The sequence below is a fragment of the Amphibalanus amphitrite genome, unplaced genomic scaffold (assembly GCF_019059575.1).
Source record: "Amphibalanus amphitrite isolate SeventyFive unplaced genomic scaffold, NRLGWU_Aamphi_draft 001637F_arrow, whole genome shotgun sequence".
In the NCBI taxonomy this organism is placed as follows: Eukaryota; Metazoa; Arthropoda; class Thecostraca; order Balanomorpha; family Balanidae; genus Amphibalanus; species Amphibalanus amphitrite.
In genome coordinates this window covers 95,001-122,640 of record NW_024883130.1, presented here as the reverse complement: position 1 = coordinate 122,640, position 27,640 = coordinate 95,001, and the positions used below count along the sequence as shown (strand labels likewise).

The following is a 27,640-nucleotide window of genomic DNA, read 5'->3' as shown; positions in this document are numbered from 1 at the left end:
CAACTTCTGATGACACATAATGCTTTTTTTTTCTCCAGCTCGCTCGAAAGATGATGAAATTTGCGTGCATGCCTATTGGTGAAGGGAGATTCTACCGCCGTGGTGACGTCACGGTAAAGGGATTCTGGAACTCGTGAACGGGGGCTGGCTCCAACAACATCTAAAATTTCTAATAAATGCGATGAAAATAATCGCGCTTTCTTTCGCCCAGCTGTTAACGGTTGGTAGTTGCGTATGACAGCAGCGCTCTGTGTGTGTTTCAGGCTACTCGCGCAAGCTGCCGGGCTACCCTCGGTACCGTCTGCTGGGTGACCCGGCCGCGGGCGTGCACGACCTGGAGATCACCAACGTGACCCTGGAGGACGACGGACGGTTCCAGTGTCAGGTGTCACCGAGTGGCGGCCAGCCGGCCATTCGCGCCGACGCCTACCTCAGCGTCATTCGTGAGTGAGGCTGACGTTATTCCCCGACGTTATTCGTGAGTCAGACCGACGTTATATGTCGGTATCATCAGTGAGTCAGACCGAAGCTATTCCTCGGCGGCATCCGCGAGTGAGGCGGACTTTGACATTATTCTCAGAGACAGACGTTAGCCGTGAGTCAGGCCGGCGCCGCTCTAACATAGCCTTCGTCCCGACCAGCAGTTCAGGCCGTCGTGTTTTCGATATGGAACATTTACCAGTCACTCAGAGCTTTGCTCTCCGAAAATAATTATACTCTGTAGCGCTTTCAATTGCTGAGTACGGTGGTTCATCCTCGTGGAAACTTCAAAGGATGTGGTTGCTTATGCAACAATATTTGCTTGAAGTAATATTTTTTTTTAATTATTATTTAGGAATCGACGCAATGGCCGCATATGTCAACCGACTCGCAAGATGGCTCTCACATGCCGGTAGCCTGAAAAGTTCGACACGTTTGTTAAAAATGTTCGTAAAAAACTTGTCATCACTTCCGATCTCGGCATTTGACGATTTCGTCGAAGGTTTATATATTAATTATCAGAGGAAATACGTTTCCAGATGAGGCGTTCTCTTGAAGCTGTCTAGGGATTATTATGTCATTCCTGTGCAGCACAAACAATATCGCTAACCAGTGGTCTCAGCCTCTGCGATGGTCATCTATCCGGCCACAAATTGGAACCATCATGGCCGACTCATCCGATCTATATCCATCCGTCAACCGGCGGCTAAGGCCGCTCCGGATTACTTCAGCTCTGTCAAAAATATATCATGTGAGGACCCTGTTGTCAACTGTGTCCCCAGAGAAAAATTTGAACTTTAATGAACGCGTTTTACATTACACGTTTGAGGAAAATATAGACTTATCGTGTGTGTTTTAGGGCACGCGGAGGTAAGCCATACAATTAAGCGTTTTACTGTAAAACTTTCATTAGAAAACATTGGGACACGCAATCCCTGAACTTTGACACTCCTCAAGGCTCCTGACCTAGTGATTTCTCAACCGGCCTTGCAAGGCCGGTCTGCCCCAACAAAATCGTTTGGGACTAAATGTTGCTTTATTTCCATTATCCTGCGATCCATTACTCCCCATAATATGAGACATCATATATTGACCTTCTCCGATATTTCGCATCTGTGTGGGCACTGGGCAGCTTATACACTGATATCATTTACCTACTTGTCTCGAACACTGATTTGGGTCATAAAAATAGAAACAGCCAAGATATTACTTTACCTATTTTACTAAAAGCTGCACACTGAGGACAGTGGATTTTTTTTTTCAGTAAAACCGCAGTCGGTACGCCTGCGGGCATTCGTCGACGGCGTGGCGACATACGACGAGGTCCAGGTGCCCAGAGGCGAGTCGGTGACCTTGACCTGTGACGTCACCGGCGCCCGTCCCGCCGCCGGCATCGAGTGGCAGCGCAACGGCCGTCACCTGGAGGCAGGTGGGTGGGCCGGCCGCTCCAATTATCATCGCATGCTTCCAACGACTCATGCAACGGCAGACAGGGCCGGTTAGTTGCAGTGTTAGGGAGTCCCTGCTTCTCCAGGGAGCCAGAGAGGACGAGCGAAACGAAGAACTTTAGAGCTCTCGTAGTTTACTGGCGTCTCTTTCTCCCAGGATAAAGACGTAGCTTAACCATTCAGAATTTACTGGTCCTTGTATGGTAGTTTTATATTGGCTCCACATGAGATGAGAGACCATTTACCAGAAATAACAACACAATAGCCCCCTCCTAAACTGTGCCGTGGAGTGGTCCCCACACTGTTATTTCGCTCGAGGCCGTTTTTATTGCCAAGTCAATTCGGTGGGTGCAGCGAGCCGGTGGACCGATAAATTGCCTGTCGATCTGCTGAGTGATTGAGCCCGGGCGCGATACAAAACAAATTTGCATTTGTCTGAGCTGCGGGCCCGGTGCGGTTGGCAGACGGCTCGGCCGTGGTGCTGGCGGCCGTCGGGGACGCGCGCCGTCTGGACACCCGCTCGTCGCTGACAGTGGACGCCGGCCGGGCCGACGACGGGGCCGGCTACTCGTGCGTGGCGCGTCACCCGGCGCTGCGGCCCGCCGACGGCCACCGCGAGCGCTTCAACGCCAGCATCACCTTCTCCGTGCTGTGTGAGTGATGGTCCGCCGGCAGGCCCGTCTCGGCGCGCCGCCGAGCCGTCAGAACTTAGCGCGACTAATCTTCAAGGCGGTCCCCCGGGGCGCCAAGCAATCCGACGAGCCTCTCAGCTGCGCAGCGAGTCGACCGGCGACGGCGCGCTGCGACATGTTTTCATAATGATGAAGGGTGTCATCTGTGTTTTCCTTTGAGCAGAATTTATCTGCCGGATACGTTCTGTTATCATGTTTCGTTAATCTTCAGGCGTCCCAGAAATATATTGCAGTGTTAATGAAGCGAATAAATTGTTGCCAGAAGATAATTGCCGAATTCTTCTAGCCGTTTATTACTCATCCATGTTAACCGCTTTCTGCAGCAGGACAAGTGTCTTTAAGCTCACTCACTGCACCTTTGAAACTTTTAGGCTTAGTTTGAGCCGTTCTAGCCCGTCCATTAGGCGATAGATTCGCCGCCCTGAGCCGTGGCCGGCTGATTGCAGATCCCCCAGGACCCCCGTCCATCAGTGGGTACAGCGCCGGCGAGATTCTGCGCACGGGCGAGCAGCGCACGCTGACCTGCTCCTCGAAGGGCGGCAACCCGCCGGCGCGCCTGGTGTGGACGCGCAACGGGCGCGCCGTGGGCCAGGTGTACCGGGCCGGCCGGCGCGCCGCCACCGCCGCGCACACGTTCATCGCCGACCCGACTGACCTGGGCGCCGTCTACCGGTGCACGGCCTCCTCCAAAGTGTACCCGGAGCCCATGGCCGCCCAGGTGGAAATCGACGTCTACTGTGAGTAACCGCCGACAGTGTCCCGATCTGTAATGTGTGCATTTTATTGGTTTATATGCAAAGGATTATGGGTTAACGTATGCTACGATAAAAACAGATTTTGTTTAGTTGTCCCGGAACCCAATACGCACTATGTAGATCGATGAATTCGTTTGAAAGACTCAAAACACTTTCTTAGCCCTAGGCGAAATATTTAAGCATTGATTGCATTGTCAATCTCAGTTGGAACTTCAAACGATTTTTCTTTGTTTTCCTGACTGAAGACAGGCCGGGCAGTCGGTGCAGCCATAACTCACAATGTAGGATTGCCACTTATGCATTTTGTTGCTTCTATTTTCGTCCATGTGTGGTTCTGAGGCCCATGGAAGCCACGTTATTTTAACATTCCTTGGTAAGCTGCAATTTCTAGGTGGATCCGTCTGGGGGTAGATGACATGCGGGTCCGCCCCAGTCACGTCGCGGTCCGGGGCCGGCCGGTAAGGGGGCTTCCCGAGAGGCCCATAAAGATGCCTGATCTCAACCGGCGTCGTACTTAGGACGAGATATCAGGGAATTATCGGCCTGAAGAGGCTGCATAAGCTGGCCGCCTGAATTCCGTCCGGGTCGGGCCGGCGGCGCCATCAGTCGGCCGGGCGCAGATAACGCGCCGTTATTGGCGGGCCACCGCCGGCCCCGCCGAGACCTGCGGCCTTTCCGCTCCGATGACGGGCAGCTGAGCGCGGCCGGCCGAAAAAGACGGCACACAATATGCCGCTACCTCTGATTGCTGAAGCGAAGCGCTAATGCAGCGATGCTATACCTGTCTGTGACTTATCAGCGAGACATTTATCTTCGCCGGCAGTAGCCCACGCTGATGGTTATTGTATCGGCTAAATCTAAATAAATGTTTTTTGGTTATCCACCATGCGCTAGATCGATGAGGGTGCCTGACTGAGGTCTTATATGTCTGTCAGCTTCTCAGAAAAGCGCTCGCTGATCTGAAAGTAACGTAAAATGACATTGGTTTCAGTGTCGATTACATAATGCACTTTTCGTAATTGTAATAAAATAATGCATGATGCGGGAAAGATAAATAATTCATAACCACCCTAAAACTTCCAACGTACAAAAAGTGAAACAATGTTTTGAGAGCATTGTTTTGCTTTTTAATGGTTGTTTTATATGTCCCACTCAACTCATGGGTCGTCGCTGACTTTGCTTACTGGGGTTGACGGCTGGTGCGTTCTGTGTGGATTTTTATTTATTGGATTTTAAATTGGGTTTGATGTGCTGGGTCTGAGCCGAAATATCGGTCTCGGAAGCGGTGTATGCTGAGGCAGCTGTCGGGTCGATCCCGGCTGCGCCGTAGGCTGAGGAGGCGTCCGTCCAGAGGCGACCGCCGCCAGCGACACAGACAATCAACCGGAAAGCGACCCGGTCTGAGCCCCTCCCCTCTCTCTCCCGCTCCCGCTCCCGCTCTCGCCCGCTCTGCCTCGTTCGAGGAACCGCGACTCTGCCATCGCTAAGTCGGAGCCTGTGCGGGCGCTCAGGCCGACGACAGTTTGATCACTTCCTGACTGATGGCGATCGACCAAAAATTTGAAACGCGCCATTTGTTCTGTCTTGTCTCCGCGGCACCAGCCATAGAAATTGGTCAGATATAGCAAATGAGTTTAACGAGTGGCGGGTGCCGCTATTTCATCACCTGAGGCGGCGGATGCAGTGGCTAGGTGGTGAGGGCGGGGCCGCGGATCCGGGATGGTCTCGGCGCCGCTAACCGGCGAGACCGGCGCGCTCGAGCCAATCAATAGCGGTGTCCGTCGGTGACCTCTGCCCCTGGATTTCAGTCGCGCCCAAGAGGGTGTCGGTCACAGCGCCGGCCTCTGCTCAGTCCGGTGACGTCATCCACGTCAGCTGCGTCACGTCCGAGAGCAACCCACCGGCCAACCTGACGTGGATTGTCAGCGACGGCGTTCTGGAAAACGTGAGCAGCTGCCGCCGACCACCTCGCCGCGGCGGGCGCCATCCATATCTGCCAGCACTGCTTATTCGGAACGTGAATCTATTACCTGAAACGGAACTTGACGCCTACACCGCGCCTGCCAAAGGGCTTCGATGGAGGGCAGGGAGCGATGCTGCCACAGCATATTTTTCAATCGCTGGTCTGAAAGGATCTGCGCCATGGACTTGAAATGTTTGCACTTAAAAATGCAGTAGATATCTGGCATCCGAAGCCTTGTAGTAGGAAATTTGATGGATTGCATAATGCATATTACATATTTGGTATTAGGTATATTTCGCTATATTGCATGCTAATATATTTTATAAACATCATATGAAAATCCTTACCAAAATGTGGAAGCCAACGGGCAACGTCGGTAATCGTCTTTCCCGGATTTGAATTAATTATTTTAATGACCTACAATCATACCTATTAATTATTAGGTAGGTATATATTAATTATTAGTATTTCAGTTGAGACAAGTATAATAACACGGAACAAAAATGATAGACGAACGCGTTTCGGCTAAATCACCGTCATCAGCGTCTAAAAGGAGAACAAGAGATATCTACTGAGATTTAAGATTTAAGATATCTACTGCATTTTTTTAGAACAAGATTCTAAAAGGAGAACCTTGTTCTCGTTTAAGACGCTGATGACGGTGATTTAGCCGAAACGCGTTCGTCTATCATTTTTGTTCCGTGTTATTAATTATTAGGTATATATTAGCCGTTTTCACGACGGGCTATCCGGCGAGTGCCCCTAATTTGACCAAATCTGCACCAAATCTCTTTTACAGCAAATATCTTTATTTTATGAATAAATTTCAGTGTTTTAATCGATGATGCTCTCTGATAATATGACAAAGCATGCATGTAAGCGATTAGTACCTACAACCCTAGCTGATTGCCACTAAGAGACACACTGAGCCTAATTTGACCAAATCTGCACCTAACTAATCTGCACCAGATGTGCACCAAATGTGTAGGGTAGACCGGGGCAAGTCGCCCCGCCGAGGTAAAACGCCTCACCGATGTTTCTCGGAACTGGGAAGGTTCTGGAGAAACATCATCTCTTCTATGAAACGTGCACTATGTGATCATTATCTGAGCAGACTGGAAAGAAATTGTGATGACTCTTTAGGGAGATATAGCCAAAAATGTATTTTTGGAGTGATTTTTATGTTTTGTTGTCAGCTTATGCATCATGGCGTTCTTTTATGGTCCACATCAGGTTAACGACTTTTATGTATTTTGAACAACTTTATCTAACGCTTATAATGCCGGGTTGGTTCGTGTTAAATTATGCCTTGCTGGAGTGCAAGGCGTTGTTCTCTGACCGAACTACGTGATGGGGTAAAACGCCCCAGTAGGTCGTGGGGCAAAACGCCCCATGGGGCGTTTTACCTCATGTGTTGTTCGGACTACCCACTTCCTAATGTTCGGTAGCTGGCTAACAGTAAGTTTCTATGCATTTATATGTACTTTTCTCAGCAACTGGATGGCAAAGGAAGTATTTCGTTAACATTTCCATTGCAATAATTTATTATTTAGCCTTATGAGGCAGGTGAAAAACCTGCTCATACAATAGTGTCATAGCTGAACACCTGATAGGATGGAAGGAGCTAACTTCAGTGCCGTGCTTCCCAAGGTCTAACAGACCTCTCATATAAGATTTAAGTCAACTAGCACGTTTAATCTTTAATCTAGAGTATGGGGCTTCTTGCCCCAGGCCGTGGGGCGTTTTGCCCTGGGGTTGGGGCAAAATGCCCCATTTGCAGTTGCTTCACAAATCACTTCCTAGCTAGGAGTCCGATCATAAGTGAATGAATTTGAGGGGTGGAATTTAAAGTAAAATGTCCAAAGAACGCATTGAGCACAAATTTGGCCTTCCAGGTGATGTGGGACAAAAGTTATTTAGCAAAATAAATTATCTGGGGCGTCTTGCCCCAGGCTACCCTACCAGATGGCCGTCGTGAAAACGGCTATTACCATATATATCTATATACCTATATATTACCTATACCTATATATTAGTAAAAGTATATAAGCATTTTCAAGACTACCGCGTCAATTAAACGTCTTATATGATTTTGTCAATATTATTTTCAGGGCAAAGGTGCCTACAAAAGTGTTATCATGTAGGTATGGAATGGAACCTAATTCGATATACCCTGGCCCTGGGTATGGACTATGGAATGCCTAACGACGTACGGTCAAATGCTTCCAAGGTAGCGGCTAGTTGCATCATTATATATTTAATGCAATGTTATTCGAAGCAGGCCGGCAGCCATAGGCAAGGGTAACAGGGTTACATACTACGTACGTCTATGTACTTGTTTGTGCAATATATATGTGTTCACATTATCGCTTTTCACAGACGTCTATGTACTGTTTTGGCATTCATGTGGTTTCTTTTGAATGTCCGTTTGAAATAAGATTGACCTATCAGTTGTAGGTATAAGGTATCTCATCAAGAGCCATCATAAAAGTACATAACTTATAAGGGCTGATTGCTTCTGGAAATATAGAAAACCATTGGTATGAATATGACGAATGTGGTTCGCTTCAGACAAAATGGCACCCTTCACACTAAACCGCTGTTCTACGATGTTATAGCGGGAAAACGCGTACCAATGATCAGATGCCCATGATGAGTAGAGCAAGCTCTTGTTCTGGTTTTTTAATAGGTCTGAAGTGAACCTGGTACGTGCGCACGTTCACTTTCACCCCAAATGTGCGTGAAATACCTGCAAACGTCACCGTCGCGTGGGATGCTGCACCACATTGCTGCACGGTTGCACCATTCACCGAGCCCTTCTCAGGTGTTGTACCTAAGTGGAACTATTTTGGCACCCCTCGCTCAGCAGTTGACAACTGGCACGTAACATAACGTGACAATCACTCGTATGTACCACGATCATTTAAAGACATGAGAATGGAAGTATAGTCACCCTGCAAAGTCGCAATACATGTATGCAATTTACACACAAAGGTATCAAACGGTAAACTAATGCATACGCATGCTGGGCTATGATGATAGAAGGCCTTACTAAGACCAAAGGACGGTTTAAACTGGAAAATAGCGAGAATATCGAAACGCAAGCGAGCCGGTAGGTACGCCCACCATTTTTGAACTAAGACGGAAGACGGACTCATCCCTCCGTCATGTAAGTAGGTACAAGGTGCGTTTGTAACTGTTACACGCTACTCTGAAGCTGAGACAAATGTTCTTGTCTGCTGTATTTCTGGCAACTATACGACCCGTCGTTGGTTGTTCTGCAGGCGACGTGGGCGGCGCATCCGGCCCCGGACGGCGGCTGGATCTCCAGCTCGAACGTCACAGCGCTGGTGCCGGCCGACGCCGACCAGCAATTCCCGCTGCGCTGTTTCGCCCAGAACCCGGCGGTGCCGCAGCCGCGCGACGGCACGGCGCTCGTCACCGTTCTGCGTGAGTGGGACCGGCCTGCGTCACTGCTGCGACCCGCGGGACTGCCGCACTCAGCGGCCAGCTCACGTAGCACCCGACCGGGGTGGGAGAATGAGTCGGCCCTGGTCGGTTTGGGCAGAATAAGCCGCTGAGATGTAGCGCCTTCTCCCTGCATTCAGGTCACAGTGTTGCGGAAAATCGGCCCGGAAAACTATCGGTCTTCGTCAGTCCGCCAGGGACTGGGAGTCTTCAGAGTCGTGTTCCGTGCTTGGGCAGCTATACGCCCAAATTGTAGAATGCTGCCATTGCGATAATTAGGTTGATGAATATACCCTTAAATGCTTTATTCATACAATGGTAAAACCTTTTGGCCGTAATTGATCTGACGTGAGTAAGTCCTTTTATCTATTCTGAGCTCACAGATGAAAGGAAGTGTTTATCTGTTTATCTGTAGGTAGATTATGAATGGGTTAGAGTAGAGCTAACCCCCTCTGGCGCATTGCGAATTTAATTGAATGCTCATCCTCACGCAGCTCTCCTGTTCGACAGAGGCGCCTCAGCCGCCGACGATCCTGGGTTACGCGCCGGACGAGGTGCTGCAGGCCGGCGAGCGGGTCACGCTGAGCTGTCTGGTGCGCGGCGGCAACCCGCGGCCGCGGCTCTCCTGGCTGAGCGGCGCGCGCCCGCTCGAGTCGCGTCAGCAGCAGGCCGGCCGCGACACGCTCAGCCTGCTGACGCTGACTGTCAGCGCTGAGGACAACGGGCGCCGGCTGACCTGCCGCAGCCGCAGCGACGCCGCCGACCGGCCCAGCGACGCCAGCGCCACGCTGCGGGTCTCCTGTGAGTGGCGGGTCACCACTCGTCTGTGTCCCTCTCCCAGGGTACAGTCGGAGAGGAGCGAGAAGGAACTTAAGAACTTTTAAACGTGATGAATAATAATGTCGCGATGTCGATCGCCCGAGATAAGTTGTGATGAAATAAGAGTACCTACTGTTTCAATTACTCTGTTGCGCCAATAAAATAATAGCCTCTCTGCACACAGTCTTCCTTTTTGGCAGCTCAGAGGAAAATGTATTATTACAATGGTCACTTAATTATGTCACTGTTGTTAAAACTGGTCTTTGCATGTTTCGTATTATTTGCAAGTTTTGTATTATCATAGATCGTTATATTCGGTTTAAAGTTTCTCTTCATGCCTTGCTTGCTTTAGCGCCGTTCTAATATTTTAGGTACGACTATAATTGCGCAGAGACGCGAATAGGACCCCGCCACCGTACGGCTAAAACTGAAGCTGGGTGAGGCATTTAACATCCAATGACGGGGCATAGAATATTAATTAATTGCCATGGACTGCTAATGCTTTGTGTCTACCAGCATTATCTAACATGGAAAGTGGAAGTTCATTTTAGCTTATCCAGTAAGCTGTCAGAACAAATGACAACATAGTGCATGGAGGGCAGGTGCACTGTCGCCGGCTAATCACATAGCCTGTCAAGATAGATCAGACCGAGGGACAGACACTTGTGGGGGATACTTGGGCTCACTATTGAGACACTGTGTGCTACTGTCGAGCGATTTATTGTGAAGCAGTGATTTAATGTGAACCAGTAATGTCTTCCAGATAACGCCCTCCACTCAACTGAAAATGTTCCCCGAGTATTGTTTGCTCTACAGAGGTGGATTATCAACTGAACCGCTGAGTGCGTCGTTCCAGTTCCTCCGAGCCGACTGGACATCAGTGTCAGTCCGTCGCCGCTGCGGGCCGGCCAGCCGGGCGAGCTGACCTGCGAGTCGCGTCCGTCGCTGCCGGCGGCGCGGCTCAGCTGGTGGTCCGGGGGTCGGCCCGTCACCGAGCACGTCGTCAGGGAGGACACGGTGCCGACCGGACAGCACGGAGGGTGAGCGACTCCAGACACACGGCCACTCGAGAGACTCGGGGGTGATATTGTTGCCCGGCTGAAGTAAAAAACGGCTAGAAAAGGTAACCGTCTAGGGTTCCAACGCTTGGAAATAATAATAAGAATGTATACGAAAAATGCAGAATGTTCGGGACCGAAACTCCATCATTTCCTATTCCTGATGCCTCGAGGGAGAGGTGTCACTTACCGGCATTTGGTTCAATAAAAGTTAGCTCTAGTAGCCGAAGTTTTATCCCCTGCCACTCCCTCGCCGCCAGCTTCGTGAGTCGCAGCGTGCTGAGGAAGTCTCTGAGCTGGACGGACGACGGCGCGGAGCTGGTCTGCAAGGCCGAGATGCCCGCTCTGACCGGCACGCTGCAGACCGTCCGCAAACTGCACGTACAGCGTGAGTGCTGGGCTTCCACTTGGGGCTTTCGCTTCGTCACAGATGACTAGAAATGGTCGAAGAAAGTTCTGGTTGAAGGGCTGAATTTAGCGTTTAAATTGCGTAAAAAATTAACTTATATGTTTTCATTCCTTAGCGTGAAATATACCTCCTCTCTCCCAATCTCTCTTTCTTCTCTCCATCTCTCTCAACTCTGATTCTCTCCCCGTCTCTCCCTCCCCAGACGCCCCTGTGTTCGAGCGGCCACAGCTGAACGCCACAGCCGTCCGTGGTCAGCCGCTGTCTCTGAACCTCACGGCGCGGGCCAACCCGCCCGTGAGGGACTACGTGTGGTCGCGGGCTGACGGGGCGGGTGCGTCAGCTGACGAGCGACTGCTGACGTCAGCTGACGGGCGACTACTGACGTCAGTTGACGGCGTGCTGAACCTGACGTCCGTCAGACGCGAGGACGCCGGCTGGTACCTGCTGAGAGCCACCAGCGCGCTGGGGTCGGCCTCGGCCCGAGTGCACGTCGACGTGCTGTGTGAGGACTGGTCGCTTATTCGGGCACACCTATCGTTTATTTTTCTTCATTATTATTATTATTATTTTGTAGGTAAAGGCGCAAACAGGCAGCATGCCCAATAATAACAGACGCAGTCGTGCAGTCAAAACGATACAGTATGAAGAATATTGACTCGTGTAGGACTGTGGACAATGAAATTAACGAATAAATGAAGGCCCTATGAATGAACAGTGCTACCACATATTTTGACGCTCATACCGTGCTGTTCTTTGTCACGGGGTGATATATCTTCAATAGGATTAATTCTATGCACATATAGAACTCGCAGATCAAAATACCTACAAATGTGTGACTGACGAACACATCGTTTCTGGTTTATTCCAGATCCCCCGAAAGTGTTCAAGACGCCGTCGATCATCACTGCAGCTCGGCACGGCCGGCTGGACCTGCCGTGTCGGGCCGAGGCCAACCCGCTGAGCGGCGGCATGTTCAGCTGGTCCCGACCCGGTCAGCGGCAGCCGCTCAACCTCACCTCCAGCTACCTCAACGGCACCTCCTTCCTGAGGATACCGGCCCTCACTGAGGACAGCGCCGGTGACTTTGTGTGTTCCGTTACGAACGACCTCGGACTCGACAGTGCCACGTTCACTGTGGTGATTCAAGGTAAACAATATTTAATAATAACTCTTTAGCCGGCATCGTACTTGGCGTGGTACTTAAAATAACAAAGGAAGGTTATGTGCCTATTTTAGTTCCTACGCGTCGCTACTAGCTACATATAGCGACGAGGAATAAATATTGCAATAAGGCAGCATAGTTTCCGCTTGATGTTAGAAGCACTTGCATATGTTTTTTCTTCTTCATAATGTGTTTACGTTGCTAGTTGCTAATAATGGCTGATAAAAATGTTCCGATTTTCGTGACTGAAATTCTTTAGCATAAGATTAGATTAAAATTGGAACGCATTTATCCGTTCAGTGTTCAAAACATGCCATTGGTGTGCTGGAATGGGTTACACAACGCACAGCGCTAACAAACATTGATATTGACCATATTCACCGCAAAACCCTTGCATGTTTTCTACCGAACGTTTCCTGACATTTACCTGATTTTGGCAGAACCGGCTAAAATCGCCAAAAGCGTCCGTTTCGCCAAGGCCGCCGCCCGGCTGGGGGAGAAGGCCCACGTGACCTGTCGTGCCCGCGGGGCTCCAGCAGTCACCTTCAGCTGGTCACGTGACGGTGACGTCATCAGTGGCACGGGCTCCGGCGGCAAGTATGGCACCGAGCGGAAACAGGTGAGCCGCGGAGCGCCGCTGAAAGGAAAGCCTGGTCCGCTTCAAAACAGGTGCACTTACCTACATACGGCGGGCAAACGGTAAACAACTCCTCAAAGGTAAACCGTCTGACAAAAGTACGTACCTATATAGCTTAGTCTGGCCTATGCCCTGCTGATACAGTCGACTTCAAAGTGAGTTTTAGAGCGATGAAATGAGTACCTGTTGTCACTTGTGTATCTACACGAAGTCCTGAGCTCCAGTTGGATGGTAGGGTGTTATTCAACAACCTCCTTCTTCTGGTGTGTGGAAAATGGGAAGCCTTTGCGTTTTATGGACTAACACAATCCTCTCATTCTCGGCAGATTGACGTGCTGAGGTGGGCATCAGTGCTGGTCAGTGCTGAGGTGGGCATCAGTGCTGGTCATCATTGACATCACCGAGTCGGATTACGGCGAGTACGAGTGTCGCGCGTCGAACCGTCTCGGCTCGGACACCCACCGGGTGCGGCTGGTGGAGCCGTCGGCGCCCGACCCGCCGCGCGACCTGCACGTGCTCAACGTGTCGTCCGGCGCCGTCACCCTGGCCTGGACGCCGGCCTTCGACGGCGGCTTCATCCAGGTTAGCAGGGGGAGGGGGAGAGAGAGAGAGAGAGAGAGAGAGAGAGAGAGAGAGAGAGAGAGAGAGAGAGAGAGAGAGAGAGAGAGAGAGAGAGAGGGGAGAGAGAGAGAGAGAGGCAGGGACATATTGCTAGATTAAACCGAGTCATTTCATATGTAGCGGTAATTTGGACTGCGGAGTAATTTGGTAAGGGATTACAATTTGATTGCACCTCCCATTACTGGGCAAAGTGGGATTAAACAGGCTCCCATCCAGGTGGCGCCAAGTTCCCGTCCAGTCGCTAGGCGGGTGGAGGTATTCTTGTCGATATTCGCTATTCTTGTGAGGATAAAAACTGCAATGCTTGACGCCGTCTAACCTTTACCGGTAAATGTCCATTACCATGCGGACATTTGCCTTTTTATAAAAGCGGCAACCTGGTTCGACCAATATGTAAGAATAAGTACGTTTGAAAATGAGAATCTCGAGACATGAGCTATGCTTCCGAATGAGATAAGATCATTGTCCTGGAAAGACGGATGTACGGAACAACTGTGAGTAACGCTTGGTGTTTTTATATTTTCTAAGCTCTTGTGTCCCGTCGCCAGGGTTTCCGGTTCCGCTACTCGGAGTGGGAGTCTGGCGAGGAGACGGTACGGGACGGCGACCCGAACTCAGCCCGCTTCACGGTCGGCGGTCTCCGCGCGGACGCCCAGTACACCTTCCGAGTGGCCGGCTACAACCAGCTGGGCGTGGGCGCCTACACCGAGCCGCCGCTCGTCGTACGCACCAGCGGTAGGTTCGAGTGGTCGGTCTGCGTCTGAGGTAGAACCTGGCTAGGTACTAGGTAGGTCACAGGACTGGTTAGGAGCAGAGTGAGACAGGTCCCCGGCTGCAGTAAGGACCAGCGATAGGTCAGGGGGTCGGTCTCCACCTTGCGGTAGAACCCTGGTTGATCGGGTCAAGCGGTATAGGTCTGGGGTAGTAAGGACCAGTGGTAGATCTGGGCTGGTCGCCGACTTGCGGTAGAACGCTGGTCTGGCTATTCGAGGCGGATGGGAGATCGACCACATAATTGCATTGCTAATTACTGAGTGATCAGGATCGGTGGGTTGTGTAGCCCTGATCGTATCTGGTCGCTCAGAAATAGACGCCGGCGGTGCGGGTTAATCCAATGGCGGCGTTTGTTTCTGTGATTACCCGGCTGTGTGCCGGGCCGCTATACCCAGTCACTGACCTGCTGTGTTCCTCCCTCACAGGCACTCCGCCGGTGGGCTACGTCACGGACCGGGAGGACTCTGAGGACCGGCTGCCCTACCCCCGGCTGCTGGTCGGCGCCGCCTCCCTCTGCGGCATCGTCTTCCTGGTGGTGCTGAACGCGGTCCTCATCAGCTGCTGCCACTTCCACCGCAAACAGAGCCTCAGACACGGTGAGAAGGAACGCGGACCGACAGCTAACTGACCTCTACCGCAAACAGAGCCTCAGACACGGTGAGAAGGAACGCGGACCGACAGCTAACTGAGCTCCACCGCAAACAGAGCCTCAGACACGGTGAGAAGGAACGCGGATGGCGAATGGTGAAATAGCATATTGGCGAATGATGAAAATTTCAACTGTGCAATTTCTAAGGAATGCAGTATGTTCCGGTGCTCAACTATGCAGTTATGTTCATTATGCACATGACTATTGCATTAGGTATGTTAGTTAGTATAAACTATGAAGGATCATGAAGCACCTTTCGTGTTGTAGGGTCGGAATAGTTCGGCTAGCCGAGCATATTCCTTCCTAACTGAAAGGTGCATCGCTTCGATGTTATTACTTTCAGCGAAAAAATAAGAGCAATAACTCACTCACAATGGAACGATTTGAATTTGGGCTGTTCTTTAATTGATTTCTTAAATGGTTCCAATCTGTCGTACAAGGAAAAATCTAATAAAAACATTTATGAAAGATGGGCGATTTAAGGGTCAGGAAAGGATCATCGGCGCGGCGGATAAATCATCAATCCCTGATCACTCGAGTTGGGCTCGACTACCAGTTCTGAGATTTATTGGGATATAAGGCTGCCGGAACCCCCACATCAAGGGTCCCTTTCGCTCACCTGTATACAGATATATCGGAATAATGTATCACCGTCTCTTGCAACCTTCCCACTGATAAGATCTCGTGGCCATGCCCTTGCCCATGAGACTTCTCGGCATCGTCGTCCACAGCCGTGCGGATGCACTTCCGACTTCACAGATTAGGTACACCAATACGGTACACAGCGGTATTTGCCTACCCAAATGGACAGCATTTTCGCTGGAAGTACTTTTACACCTCTGCTACCTCTCGTGGCTCATGGCACTCGAAAAGATTTTATAGCGATATCAGGACTGGCCGTATTTTATTCATTCAGCCATTTTTTTATCTGCAATCATACAACGATCGCAGCGCTGGCTGCCCGTCAATTTTTCGTTACGCCATTATCGGCCGGATGCGTCGGTGCCAATCGCAGCACCGAGTCGCACCGTCACATCTCATTTCTCGCGGCGTCACAGCTGCAGAGTCGCCGCGTCACGCGACGGGCGGCCGCCGGCCGTGACACTCGCCGGCACCGCCCGGGGCCGTGACATGACGAGCCGCCGCCATAGGCGCTCTGACGTGTTCCGGTTCCGGTGACGCGAACAATTCAGCCCTGCTGAGTGCTAGACGTATCCGGGTACGATGATAGTATACGCAAAAGGGTAATTGCATTCGATTTGGAAATGGTTCTCACATCAATCGTTCAGGAATCGCCTATCCACGGTAATTTAAGTGAATTAAAACGTAAGCGTGATTTACGTCCAAAGTTCGGTGCAACGTTAACCGATAAAAGGTGCGGTTGGTACACATTTTTACTATTTAATATGCACTTTACATACAATTAAAAACGGTATTTTGCTGCGTCCAACCTCGTTTTAGCTCGTTCAAAGTTAGAGACTTTTACCACTCACCGAGGCCCTCGAGACTTTCGATCCCAAAACTGATCACGGTGTTGGGATTGGATTGTCCATAGTCTGTTACCAAGTATCAAGCGTTATTGCACCCTCACAGGAAAACTGTAATCGGCTGAGTGTACCGTTTCTCCGGCTCCCTTTGCCGGTCGACTATCTGCCTAGTGCCTGCCATTAATCCACCCGTCCAAGACGATCCCGTCCAGGAAAGAAAGGCACCTTGATGGTACTGTAACTCTGTTGCATAGCTAGCTCGTTGATCTGAGCTCAAGCAATCTACGCTGAGCTGGTTTTGGCACTCAGCATTGTGTCTCGCCATCCTGCAGTAGCATTGATAACGTTTGTCCGTTCAGCAGCCAGCTAAGACGGTAGAGCGATGGTCTCTCGGTGGTGAGCGCTGGGTCGAGTGTTTCCGGCGCTCTACATAAGTGACTGCTAACGAGGATTTTCTGCGGTTGGTGGAGCCAGTCGCAGGTAGCTGAAGTCTGTCGGTGGGATGAATCGTGTTCGGATGTGTGTTGGACTCACGGGGCATTCCACGTCAAATCGAACAAAAATCGGCTGTTTTGCACCTTACCATCAGCGATTTCATTATAAATTTGTGAGCGAGTTCCTGTGTGGCCCCGGACATTACATTGATGTTTTTTGCACATTCTGACCACAGGTCTTCTAAATATAGGGCATCAAATTTTTACAAAATGTTGCATCTTTATATTTTAGAACGACCATAACTTTGGTTGTACTTGTTTGATTTGAATGAAATAAACCTTACTGTTTAGGTAATTTCTTAAGCATTTGTTTAGAATTGCACCTACTTAAATATATGACCTTGAAATTTGCTTAACTCTGTTTTTAAGCACAAATATTGAAATAGCAAAAAACACGTCACCTTCGATTTGGCTCATTTTCATATATTTTATTGCTTACCATATTCTTAACAACCTGTGAAAAAATTGGAGTGGGCCATTCATAAGTTTTGAAGAAAATTGCACATATGTAAACGTATGTTAGCACGCGCAGTGGAGGGGGAAGAGCGAATTTCGCCCACCCCTCCTGTTTTTCGCCAATATCTCATAAGATTAATGCGAAATTTATTATGGCTACCTGTCAAGAATTGAATTGGACATCTCATCGTGCAAGCAATAAGAAAATCGGTTCACAACTGTTCTAGTAATAGCGGTGTAAAGTGAACATCCTGTCGCCGCAGCGACGCGGCGACTCGGCAGCTGGCGCCGACCGCTACGCGCCGCCTGAATTGTAGACTGTGCCGGGACGGAACGGAACGGTTCCGTCTTTACATCGCGCTCCCTACCGCTGATTACGTTCGATTCGCGTCAAATTTTGTGAGAAGACTAAGAAATGTACAGGCAATCTTATGGTGAAAGAATTTTAAAAATAGGTTGGTAAACAATTAAAATATGAACATGTAAACACAAAATTGTGATTGCTGCGTTTCCCGCATCGGCCGAGCCCGCCTCAGCCGGCGACATGTTACTCTTAGCAGGCCTCTAACTGCCATATTTATTATTGGATTAACTAGAAATTCCCCATACATACAAAACAATGTATGTTCTTTCGTATAGTGAAGATCAAAAGACGTGAAGATATCGTTGCGTGATAATGTTTTCGTTGAATTTACTTCATGATGCATTTCCACACGGCTCAAAATTCACCGCAAAATACCGTTTGCCTGAGACACCTTTACTATGGAACGTGAATGCTTGACTACGATGACTATGCATTTCCATTCTCGTAGAGTTTGGGATATCACTAATCAGCAATCATTCATTTCAGAAAGTGTACACAAGCAAGCATGTCTCGACTCTGTCTTTCAAGGTCACGCGCGGTTGCGTGATGTTGATGCATGAAAACGGCGTTTGCCGCAAAAGTTATGAATGGCCCACTCCAATTTTTTCACAGATGGTTAGGAACATTGTGACGGACATAATATGTAAAAATTACCCAAATCGAAGGTGACGTGTTTTTTGCTATTTAAATTTTTCTGTTTTAATTCAAGGTCAAATGCATTTCAAGGTCACTTCAATTTAATTTTACAATTAAAAATCAAAGCCTTATCAATTGCCTATAAGCCCCTGTTAATATCATTTTGATACCAGAAAAGGAACCAGAGTTATAGCCATTTAAAAAATTGATGTGTGGCATTTTTCGCTATATTCGATGACCTATATCTTAGCGATACGTTATCAAATTTCGAAAATATTATACGTAACTCAGTTTTGAACCATGCCCAGTCTGCCTACAAATTTTCAGAAAAATCGAAGGGGATGACGGATTTCGGTGTTTGATTTGACGTGGAATGCCCCTCACGCTGCACTAATGCTATTCGTTGGCTTCTTAATTATTTCGACAACGCGGAATTAACGATAGAACGGCAGTAGGGGTGGGGCCCTCGCAAGACGTGCTGCGTATGTATGACTTCGTTCTAACAAAAGTCTCGAACCTTTTTTATAGGTCTTTGGACGTCTTTTTACAAAGACTAGCCATTGACTTGACAAATGTCTTTTAGTTCCATTGATGGCGACATGGTTGAACCGAGACTGCCTGTTATCCTCGTACATCTATACGTAATCGACTCGACAGCCAGTAGGCTGGTAGTGGTAGTTATTCTGACGGATATTGGAGTAAAATGCTGACCTCTGTTACCGACTACCGCTGTCACGGTTTAGTTTCGCCGTAAATGGTTGGATAGGATTTAACGGGCAGACGACCCAATTTATCATGATTCATGATAGCCTTCTTTTGTTTTCTCTGTCCGTCCTATCTATCCAAAATAGCACCTGAATGTTCAAATACATGATCCCTGTCAAATGACTGTGTGCGCGAATTTTCGAAGAGTTACCTGACCCGGCTGCCTGCGTTGTCGCCGGTGGTAACGCGCACTCCTCCCTATCCGGACGGGGTGATGACGGTCACGTGACCGTGTTTGGCGGGCGAGTCATGCTCGTGCCCCGGGGGTATATAGGCGGCGGTCGGCCGGCGGGCGCCATCCGATCACGATGCGTCTCTCCACCACGCTGCTGCTGTGCGTGTGCCTGGCGGCCGTTCTGCTGGCCGCAGAGGCTAGTCCCAAGGTGAGCACTACCTACCTGTGTCCCGTCGAATGTAATGAACCGTGCTTTGTTATCTGGTATCTCAAGCTTCTGAAAAGTTGGGCGTGAGCGAAAGATTTGTCGATTATTGATATGCGGAAATTCTTACACAGCATACCCAGTAATATGCCTAGCCTGTTTTACCTGTTTCACCCGACTGGGGAATTAGCAAATGGAAGTGTAGGTATATAATTCTTAGATAAATGTTCTACCATCGTAAAACATGTAGATATTTTCCGCTTATCATTCATTATTTATCCAGTAAGACTTAACTACCTCTTCATGTTCAAAGCAGCCATTGCCTGCTATTCGGGTTGTCCTCACTGACCACCGATGTGTTCTGCACAGCGCGGCCAGAGGGGCGGCAGGGGCCGTGGTCGTGCGGCCAGGCAGCGGGGCGGCGGCGGCAGCTCTTCCGACGAGAGCAGCGCGAGCTCCGAGGAGAGCGGCGCGAGCTCCTCCGAGGAGGACGGCGGTCCTCCGCCCGAGGAAGGCACCACCACCGTGGACCCCGACACCGACACCGTGGACCCCGACACGACTGACGTCGACACCACGACCGATACCGACACCACTCCTCTGACGGCCACTGAGGGTTTCTGAACGGGAGAACCGCCGCGGCTGCTGGTCTGAGGAGCTCGCCACGGGCGGCTGACGCCGGGACACCGACCGACGCACCCGCGGCTGCGGCAGCGACGTTCCAGAGGCGACGGCAGCGGGGTGATCGGTGCTCTTGGGAAGATTCAGCCGCCGATGGACCATCTCCTATCGGACAGTCAACAGTTGTGATCCCTCGCCGACGGCTGCTAGCTACTCCGGGGACGCTTGCCACCTTGTCGGATCTGATGATTGATTTCACAACCTTTCGCAATTCAGATTGCCTTTTGCACGCTTTTTACATTAGTTGATGTTAGCGTCAAAGTTGTTGTTACCCCCCCCCCCCTCCCCTTCGCTTATTTCTCAACCAAAGCTTTTTGAGCCTAGTGCATAGCCGTGTTTTCTTATCTTCACAATTCATACATGTAAATTGTGATGCTGTATTTCGTTCTTTGTCATGCATGACCGGTACTGTAATCGCCTCTGTACGGAAATCTGAAGCAATAAACGCACATGATACCTAATGTGATTCTTTGTCACTGGAAGACCCGACTGTCCCATGTGACCGTTATATGAAACATCACCAATAAAAGGAGGCACGGGGGAATCAAGTTGGTGCGACTAAAGGGCCGTAGCCTATTACCGGCTTACTATACCGTGGATACATAGGTACCTACCTATAGGATAAACAGGTGTGATCAGGAACGAGTTTTCAGCTGGGAAAGAGCCGTCTAAGCACTAAAAACTAAACTTGGATTGCAGCTTTACGGACCGGAACTTGCGAAGGCTGGAGACGATATGATAAAAAGTGTGGAATGTGGATAAAATAACAGATTTGTAACTATTAAAATAAATACGTTTTTTCCAGTTGTCTTGCGAGGCCGTTGTATGACACATGAAATTAAATGGCTAAATTGAGTGTAATTAATCAACCGTACTAAATGTAATAGAATGAAAGGACCACATTAACTTCACTGTAACTGGTGTGTGAGATAAAAATATGCCGCCTATATTTACTGCATCTTAGATCGGACACTGGACAGCATGCTCCGGTTGTTGTTTACTCTGTCGCTTTCCTTAGTTAATAAAAAAGTCACCCAAATCAGCATAAGTTACCAAGGAACAACCAGACGGCTCAGTATAGGACGCATCACCACCTAATTATGTCTTCGGCAATAAAGAACGTGTCATGTGAGAGAACGCATAGCTTGTCGAATTTGTGTATAGCCGTGGATGAAATGTGCCCACCTAACCCATGAAATGCTGTTTCGACCTTTCAGCAGCAGCACGTAGCGAGGCTGGCCGACCGGCGGCGTCGGCGGCCCCGGGGGACCCCGACGGCACCAGCTCCCTCTCGGCCCGGAGCGCGCGCTCAAACTCCATCGGGGACAGCATCGACAAGGTGAATGCGACCGGTGCAGATATATCTGTGGTACTTAGCTCGTAAATTAGTAAATCGTTACTCTTTGACTAAGTAGTTACCTTATAAGTGAGCAAACATTGGCATAGCTACATTAGCTAGCCTATTAGCCCGTGCCGTGACGAGAGAAATGGGCGTCAATCGTCATTAGGCACTGCCCACTGCCCCATTGCCCTCGAATCAGCAGTTGCGACAGAATCATGAACCTTCTCTGCACATGTTGATGTTGTCATCTTTTAGCCTCGTCAAAGTCAGTAAAGTCAGGTCAGCAAGGCATTACATGAAACATTAAACCTGTCTTGCGGACTTCGCTATCTGTGACCTTGGGCTCAGCTCCATGCTCTTCAATCGGACTGCACGGTCACGGCTTTGTGGATTACTGACGTCTGTATTTGCAGCCGGAGGACTGCCGTCTGCTGCCTGACACGGAGCGCGGTCCGTTCCCGACCATCACTGTCGTCCAGCCGGAGGGCCCCGGGGAGGTGGAGCTGATGACTCTGCCGGACCTGCCGCCCCGCCGGGACGGCTCCCCAGACGGTGCGTGGGCGAGGGACGGCCGGCAACACCGTCCCATGACGCTCAATGTTCTGTACAGAAACAAAACTATCACATTAGTCCGATGTAAGAACCGTTAGCAGCTTTTTTAGACCCCGGTTAATGTTGTTAGGTGTAGATGGTTCTCTACGCTGGTTTATCGCTTTGCTCGAACCTGGCTCAAATAATGAAATCATGCTGCCCATCTTCACAATAGAGATACGACTCGCACGCGTAGACACGTCGACAGTTCCGAGCAGAACTGATCCTAAGTGTCAAATCTTTCGAAATTGAGATGCTCATACCATTCGACTCAGCTTATCGAGCTGAGTCGAATGGTATAAAAATCTCAACTTCGAAAAATTTGATATTAGGATGTTCTTGCTCGGAACTGTCGACGTGCACTGTACAGTGAATCCTGTGAATCAAATGACGTTTGTGTGCGGCAGGGGACGACTCGTACGGGTACAGTCACCTGCGGACCCCGACCCCGTTCCGGGATGCGCTGGCCGACAGCGTACCGCCCTCTGTACCGCCGGATGTGACCGTCACTGCCGCCAGCGAGGTGCCGCTGACGCTGAGCCGGGGTCAGCCGCGACCCACCGCCGGGGGCTCCGGGCGGCCCGTCACCCCCCGCTGGAGCGACTCGCAGTGACCCAGTGGATGGACACATAGGGATGTCGGTACTCATAGGACGAGATAGGGATCACAGCTCACAGAGACCGAGCGGACGGTGCCCGCAGCTCACAGTGACACGGCGGACGGGGCCCACGGCTCACAGTGACACGGCAGACGGGGCCCACGGCTCACAGTGACTCGACGGACGAGCCGGGGGGCCCACGGCTCACAGTGACCCGGTGGACGAGTCGGGGGCCACGGCCCACGGACAGACTAGTCGGGGGCCTGCCGACGTCGGAGGAGCGGCGCCGTTCTGACGCTACTCTACATAAGTATATGTGATGTTGTTGGTGATATATGACACTGCTCATGTCTCCGTTGACTCGGAGACAAAACTATTGTGTTGTTCAGCCGGGCTGTTTAGATGCCTGGGATAGCTGAGTTACTGTTGTGCATATTGTAATTGAAGTACGTGTATATGAGGCTGTAATGCGTGACAATGGATTGGTGGAGTATTATTTTCTAACCGTAGTGTCATGTCATGTGTATTGTACACGTCACGACGTGATGATCGCGAGTGAAGTAACGACTCGATGTGTAGTGAGCGAGTGTCTAGCTGAACTAGTCCTTGAGTGATTGTACTGTGTGTACGCAATCATCTGTTTATATTTATCATTTTTAGCAGCTGCCCGATGGTTGAAAACTCAAGAGGGATCTAACGGACAATTGTGGTCAATATGAACAATCAAAATCAATTGTTACATATGATATGGCGCATCATATACAGCAGACGAAAACAACTTATGAGTTTCACATACGAATCCAAACTCAGGTCACTTACCAATGAGCCTAAGAAAGAAATCGATATTTGTGATTAGGGGAGAACGGGGCGATTTGGCCGCCCTTTTGTAAAAACGATATTTTGAGAAAACCAGTGTGCGTTTGGTCGATTTCTCCATGGAGGGGTGTGGGGCGTTCAATTGTTGTTCCGGCATATTACTTGCATCATGCCGGGACATCTCGTTTCGGTAGTAATTAACTGTTCTTTCAAAGACTGCACGGCGGCCAAATGACCCCGGTACCGGGGTCATTTGGCCGGGGGAGTGGGGTCATTTGGCCGGGCATGAGATTCAGAGATATACCCATTACAGAGCTGAGACAACCTGAAATATTGACGCCCAAGATTGTGCTTAACTCATGAATTCTGGATTAACTCGACGCATGACTGATGTGACGATCCAGATGCCCCAATGCTGACACAAATGATGAGTATCGTGACTCATCTTTGATTCACCTGAAATCAAATTTTTCAAGAGACTAGGCTTGCACTCGATTCATTTGAATCAGTGCAAGTGAGGATCCACATTTGATTTACGAACTTACGACTCATGAGTTGAGCACTGCCCAGTGATAACAACAGCCAACTGTAATGGCTGCCAAATCGTAGATTGCTTTAGACGACAATCACACTGCAAAAAAGTCCTTTGTGTACGAGTTGTTTGTTTATTTCAAACTCTGTCGTAAACATGAAATAAAAACGATTCCAGCAGGCCCCGTCTTCGACCCAGCACTTAAACACATTCACTGTAAAATACGGTCCCAACGGCATGGATGTCCAGTCATCACTGCGCTTCACTGTTTTTCACCTTTGCGCCCCTGTTTCTTCGACGGTCCAGCTCCCGACGTTCGATGGTTCGACGTCCAGCTCCCGAAGTTCGATGGTTCGACGGTCCAGCTTGTGGACCCCGCTTTTTGCTCCTCGCCATACGTGCCTGTTGCTCGCCCTCCAAAGTCGTCCGCTCCGGGCTGTTAGTCATGATTTTAGAACGCCCTTTCCTCCGACCGGCTTTTTGAACGTTGATGCGCAGCTGCGGAAGTGGTCGGATGGACTCTGGGCTTCCAACAAGCAACTAAGACACTGCGACAGCAGACGGCTGGAGCACGGCCGCGGCAGGCAGCTGGAGCACGGCCGGCCCCGGGGCTGGCGGCTGGAGCACAACCGAGACTGGCGGCTGGAGCACGGCCGAGGCTGGCGGCTGGAGCACGGCCGGGGCCGCGGCGTGCTGATCTGCCGTCGCTGGGGCGACGACCGGTGCGAAGACCGCCGTCGGCGCAGTCTTCGTCGTCGGAGATATCCCGGTTGAGCGGCGATATCCCGGCTGCTTCGAATCCCTTAAGGATGTTCTTCCGCGTGAAGGTGGCGTCTTAGGCACGACGAAAAATCGGCGCCACCTGGTAGAGGTCGATGTGACGTCCCGGGTTCACCATCTGCCGCTGGGTGCCGAAAGCCAATCAGCGGACACCTTGGTTAGGTCGTCCCTTGCATTTAGACTCCGCCGCATTACCATCCTCAGTGGCAGAACTTAGCCAGCGCAGCGCGTCGCTCGCAGACTAGGCAAAAAATCAACTGAGTCGCTGGGCGGCCAATTCGCCCCGTATGGGGCGGCCAATTTACCCCAATATGACATTTTTAGGAAAAGGGGTCCGCAGACAAGCAAAAATTGTTACTTAAACTTGCAAAAGGGTCAGACAGCGTCCTGAATTACTAGATTATTCTACCAATAGAGTTAAAATTTTGATGTCACCCAAATAAGGGACACCATGCAACTTTTCGTAAAGAAGAAAAAGTTACGTTTTTTAGCCAAAATTCAAATATCGTTGGCTTTACAAAAAAAACTGGGCGTCGCCGAGTTTCCTTAGTTTCTTTCCAAAGTAGTTCTTATGACGGCGGATGATGCCATATTAAAAAATAATCGCTCGGGACCGTCAAAACGCGTAGGCATGGGGCGGCCAAAGTGACCCGGGCGGCCAAATGACCCCGCTCTCCCCTACTCGGGTCATTTTCAACTCGTGTAGATGAGGACGACCTCCATTCAAGTATCGGCGATGAAATCTCGTTTACAGTTACTTTGTCGAAAATCATGAATATTCATTGACGATCAGCAACATTCGCTTGAGTCACGGTTAGACGGGATACACAAGTGTTATGTGGTGGCTGTTGCACTCACTTGCTGATTGCATTGCCCACGTTCCCCTCGAACAAAAGTTGGCGGCTGACGGCCGGTTGGAATTCCATCCGTAGGTACGGCGATACTGAACGCAAATCGAGCCGTGACCGTCGCGAGCTAAGGTCATTACTTTGACGACTCAGGGGCCCGGTCCCTGAAAGGGCGAACGGCAGTATTGGTATTGTTACGCAAGCATATGTCGAGTTCTTTTTTTTGTCATTTCTTTGCCAGCTGTGCGTGTGTGATGGCAATACACCAGCGAAGTTGTCTTTGAATGACTCGGTGTCTCACGAAGTGTCTTCGGTAACAAAACTTGCAATTAGCACGCCGCTACTGTCACTACGTAGTACGTAGCAAAATGATATAAAATGCACGAAATGTTATAACATTGCCTAATGATCGATGTCGGTACTCATTAGTAAACGCATGTTTGTCAACATTATAAATTACCACTTTTATTCACAACCACACACATGGGCGAAACGTGAAACAGCATGCCGGAATCATTTTTGTCTGCATTTCACCGCACCGGAAAACTCGGAATCTCAACGTATCACATCTCCGCTGTCAGTTCTCCTCTAAAAGCTAAATAAAGAGCAGTGACTTTCTTTGGCCTATGTCACCATATCCACCCCAAAACAATGCCCTGATACTGTCGCCGATAGAGATTCTACCGACGGGCAACCAGGAAAACTGTGGAGCATGGACACCACCAGATGTTGGACATGAGCTTTGAGGGAATTCGCTAGGACACGGGAAGAAAAGAACTCACCAACAATGCGCCCACCTTTTCTGAACCCAAACAATTCCAAAATAATTCGACCTAAACCCGATAAAACAATACAAGCTACACCCTAGTGAAGTTCCTTATTTCTTCCCCTTTTTACTAGATTTCGAAGTGGGTTTGTCCGAAGCGGGCGAAGGGGTAGCGATTCCTGCTGCCACCGAGGCGGTCGGCAAGCTGCTTCTTCAAGTCGAGCAATATCGTCACCTGAGCCTGCACCTCGTCCTTGGGAGCTTTAGCCGCCTTCAGGTTGCGTACCACGTCACCTTGTTTTGCTACTTCTTGTTCCAGCCGAGTCACATCTGCCTTGCTGTCTGTTCCCGAACTGTCTCCGGCCGCCGCTGTGGCGTCGGCCAACTGCTTCTTCAAGTCGAGAAGCACTTTCACCTGAGCCTGCACCTCATCCTTGGGAGCTTTGGCTGCCTTCAGCTGGCGCACGATGTCCCCTTGTTTTGCCACTGACTGCTCGAGTTGGCTTACGTCTGCCTTGCCGGCTGTGCCCGAACTTTCCGCGGCCGCCGCTGTGGCGTCAGCCAGCTGCTTCTTTAGGTCGAGAAGCACTTTCACCTGCGCCTGCACCTCATCTTTTGACGCCTTGGCCGCCTTTAGTTTCCGTACGATGTCACCCTGCTTTGTCACTTCTTGTTCGAGCCGGGACACGTCCGCCGCTCCACTGCCCGCCGGCGCCGGCTTCTGCTGCTGCTGCTGGCCCTGGTACTTTTGACGCAGTTCTTCGATGCGAGCCGGCACCAGCTTCTCGAAGAGTGGTGCTGGCTCGCCTATCCGATGACCAGCTGGCAGCATGCATACAAAGGTATCGGCTAGAGCATTGACGCTGACTGGGGCGTTCAGCTGGGTCTGGATGGTGGCCGAAGTTTGCGGCATGTACGGCTGAAGCATCACGGACAAGAGGCACGTGATGTTGGCCGAGAGCGCGATCACTGTGCCGGCGCGGAGCCTCTCCGCTTCAGACCCTTTCACCAGCACCCATGGCTGGCTCGCCTGCATGTACTGGTTGCCAAGCCGAGAGATGTTGAGGATGTGTCGGATGGCATCACGCAGCGTGGCAGCCTCCAGAAGTGCCAGGTAGCGGCGCAGTTCACGTGCGACCTTGCCAATCAACTGGCGCTCCTCCACCTGT

The 27,640-nt window shown here is 50.3% G+C and overlaps 3 protein-coding genes across 5 annotated transcripts in view; 2 read left to right on the top strand and 1 right to left on the bottom strand.

Moving 5' to 3' along the window:
• Positions 1 to 263: 263 nt before the first annotated feature.
• LOC122374303 (nephrin-like) lies at positions 264 to 23,508 on the top strand (the record flags this gene model as incomplete). The annotated part of the gene is made up of 18 exons (XM_043352961.1): positions 264 to 443; positions 1,745 to 1,978; positions 2,393 to 2,581; positions 3,067 to 3,357; positions 5,184 to 5,320; positions 8,623 to 8,788; positions 9,317 to 9,607; positions 10,482 to 10,665; positions 10,944 to 11,071; positions 11,295 to 11,594; positions 11,961 to 12,239; positions 12,695 to 12,873; positions 13,243 to 13,473; positions 14,061 to 14,247; positions 14,712 to 14,882; positions 21,416 to 21,537; positions 21,954 to 22,092; positions 22,539 to 23,508. Coding segments are annotated over 18 exons (3,614 nt in total), but the record flags the coding sequence as incomplete, so codon positions are not given.
• Positions 19,265 to 20,659, top strand: LOC122374318. Its single transcript, XM_043352989.1, has 2 exons — positions 19,265 to 19,520; positions 19,887 to 20,659. The coding sequence occupies exons 1-2, from the start codon at positions 19,446 to 19,448 to the stop codon at positions 20,139 to 20,141; spliced, it is 330 nt and encodes a 109-aa protein (XP_043208924.1). The 5' UTR covers positions 19,265 to 19,445; the 3' UTR covers positions 20,142 to 20,659.
• Positions 23,509 to 26,144: 2,636 nt separating the features above from the next.
• Positions 26,145 to 27,640, bottom strand: part of LOC122374317 (methionine--tRNA ligase, cytoplasmic-like) — a 5,535-nt gene continuing 4,039 nt past the window's right edge. For all 3 annotated transcript variants that reach the window (XM_043352986.1, XM_043352987.1, XM_043352988.1), the window contains exon 2: positions 26,145 to 27,640. This exon is cut by the window's right edge and continues 2,131 nt beyond it. In XM_043352986.1, the coding sequence (XP_043208921.1) occupies positions 26,602 to 27,640 (1,039 nt within the window). In that variant the 3' untranslated portion in view covers positions 26,145 to 26,601.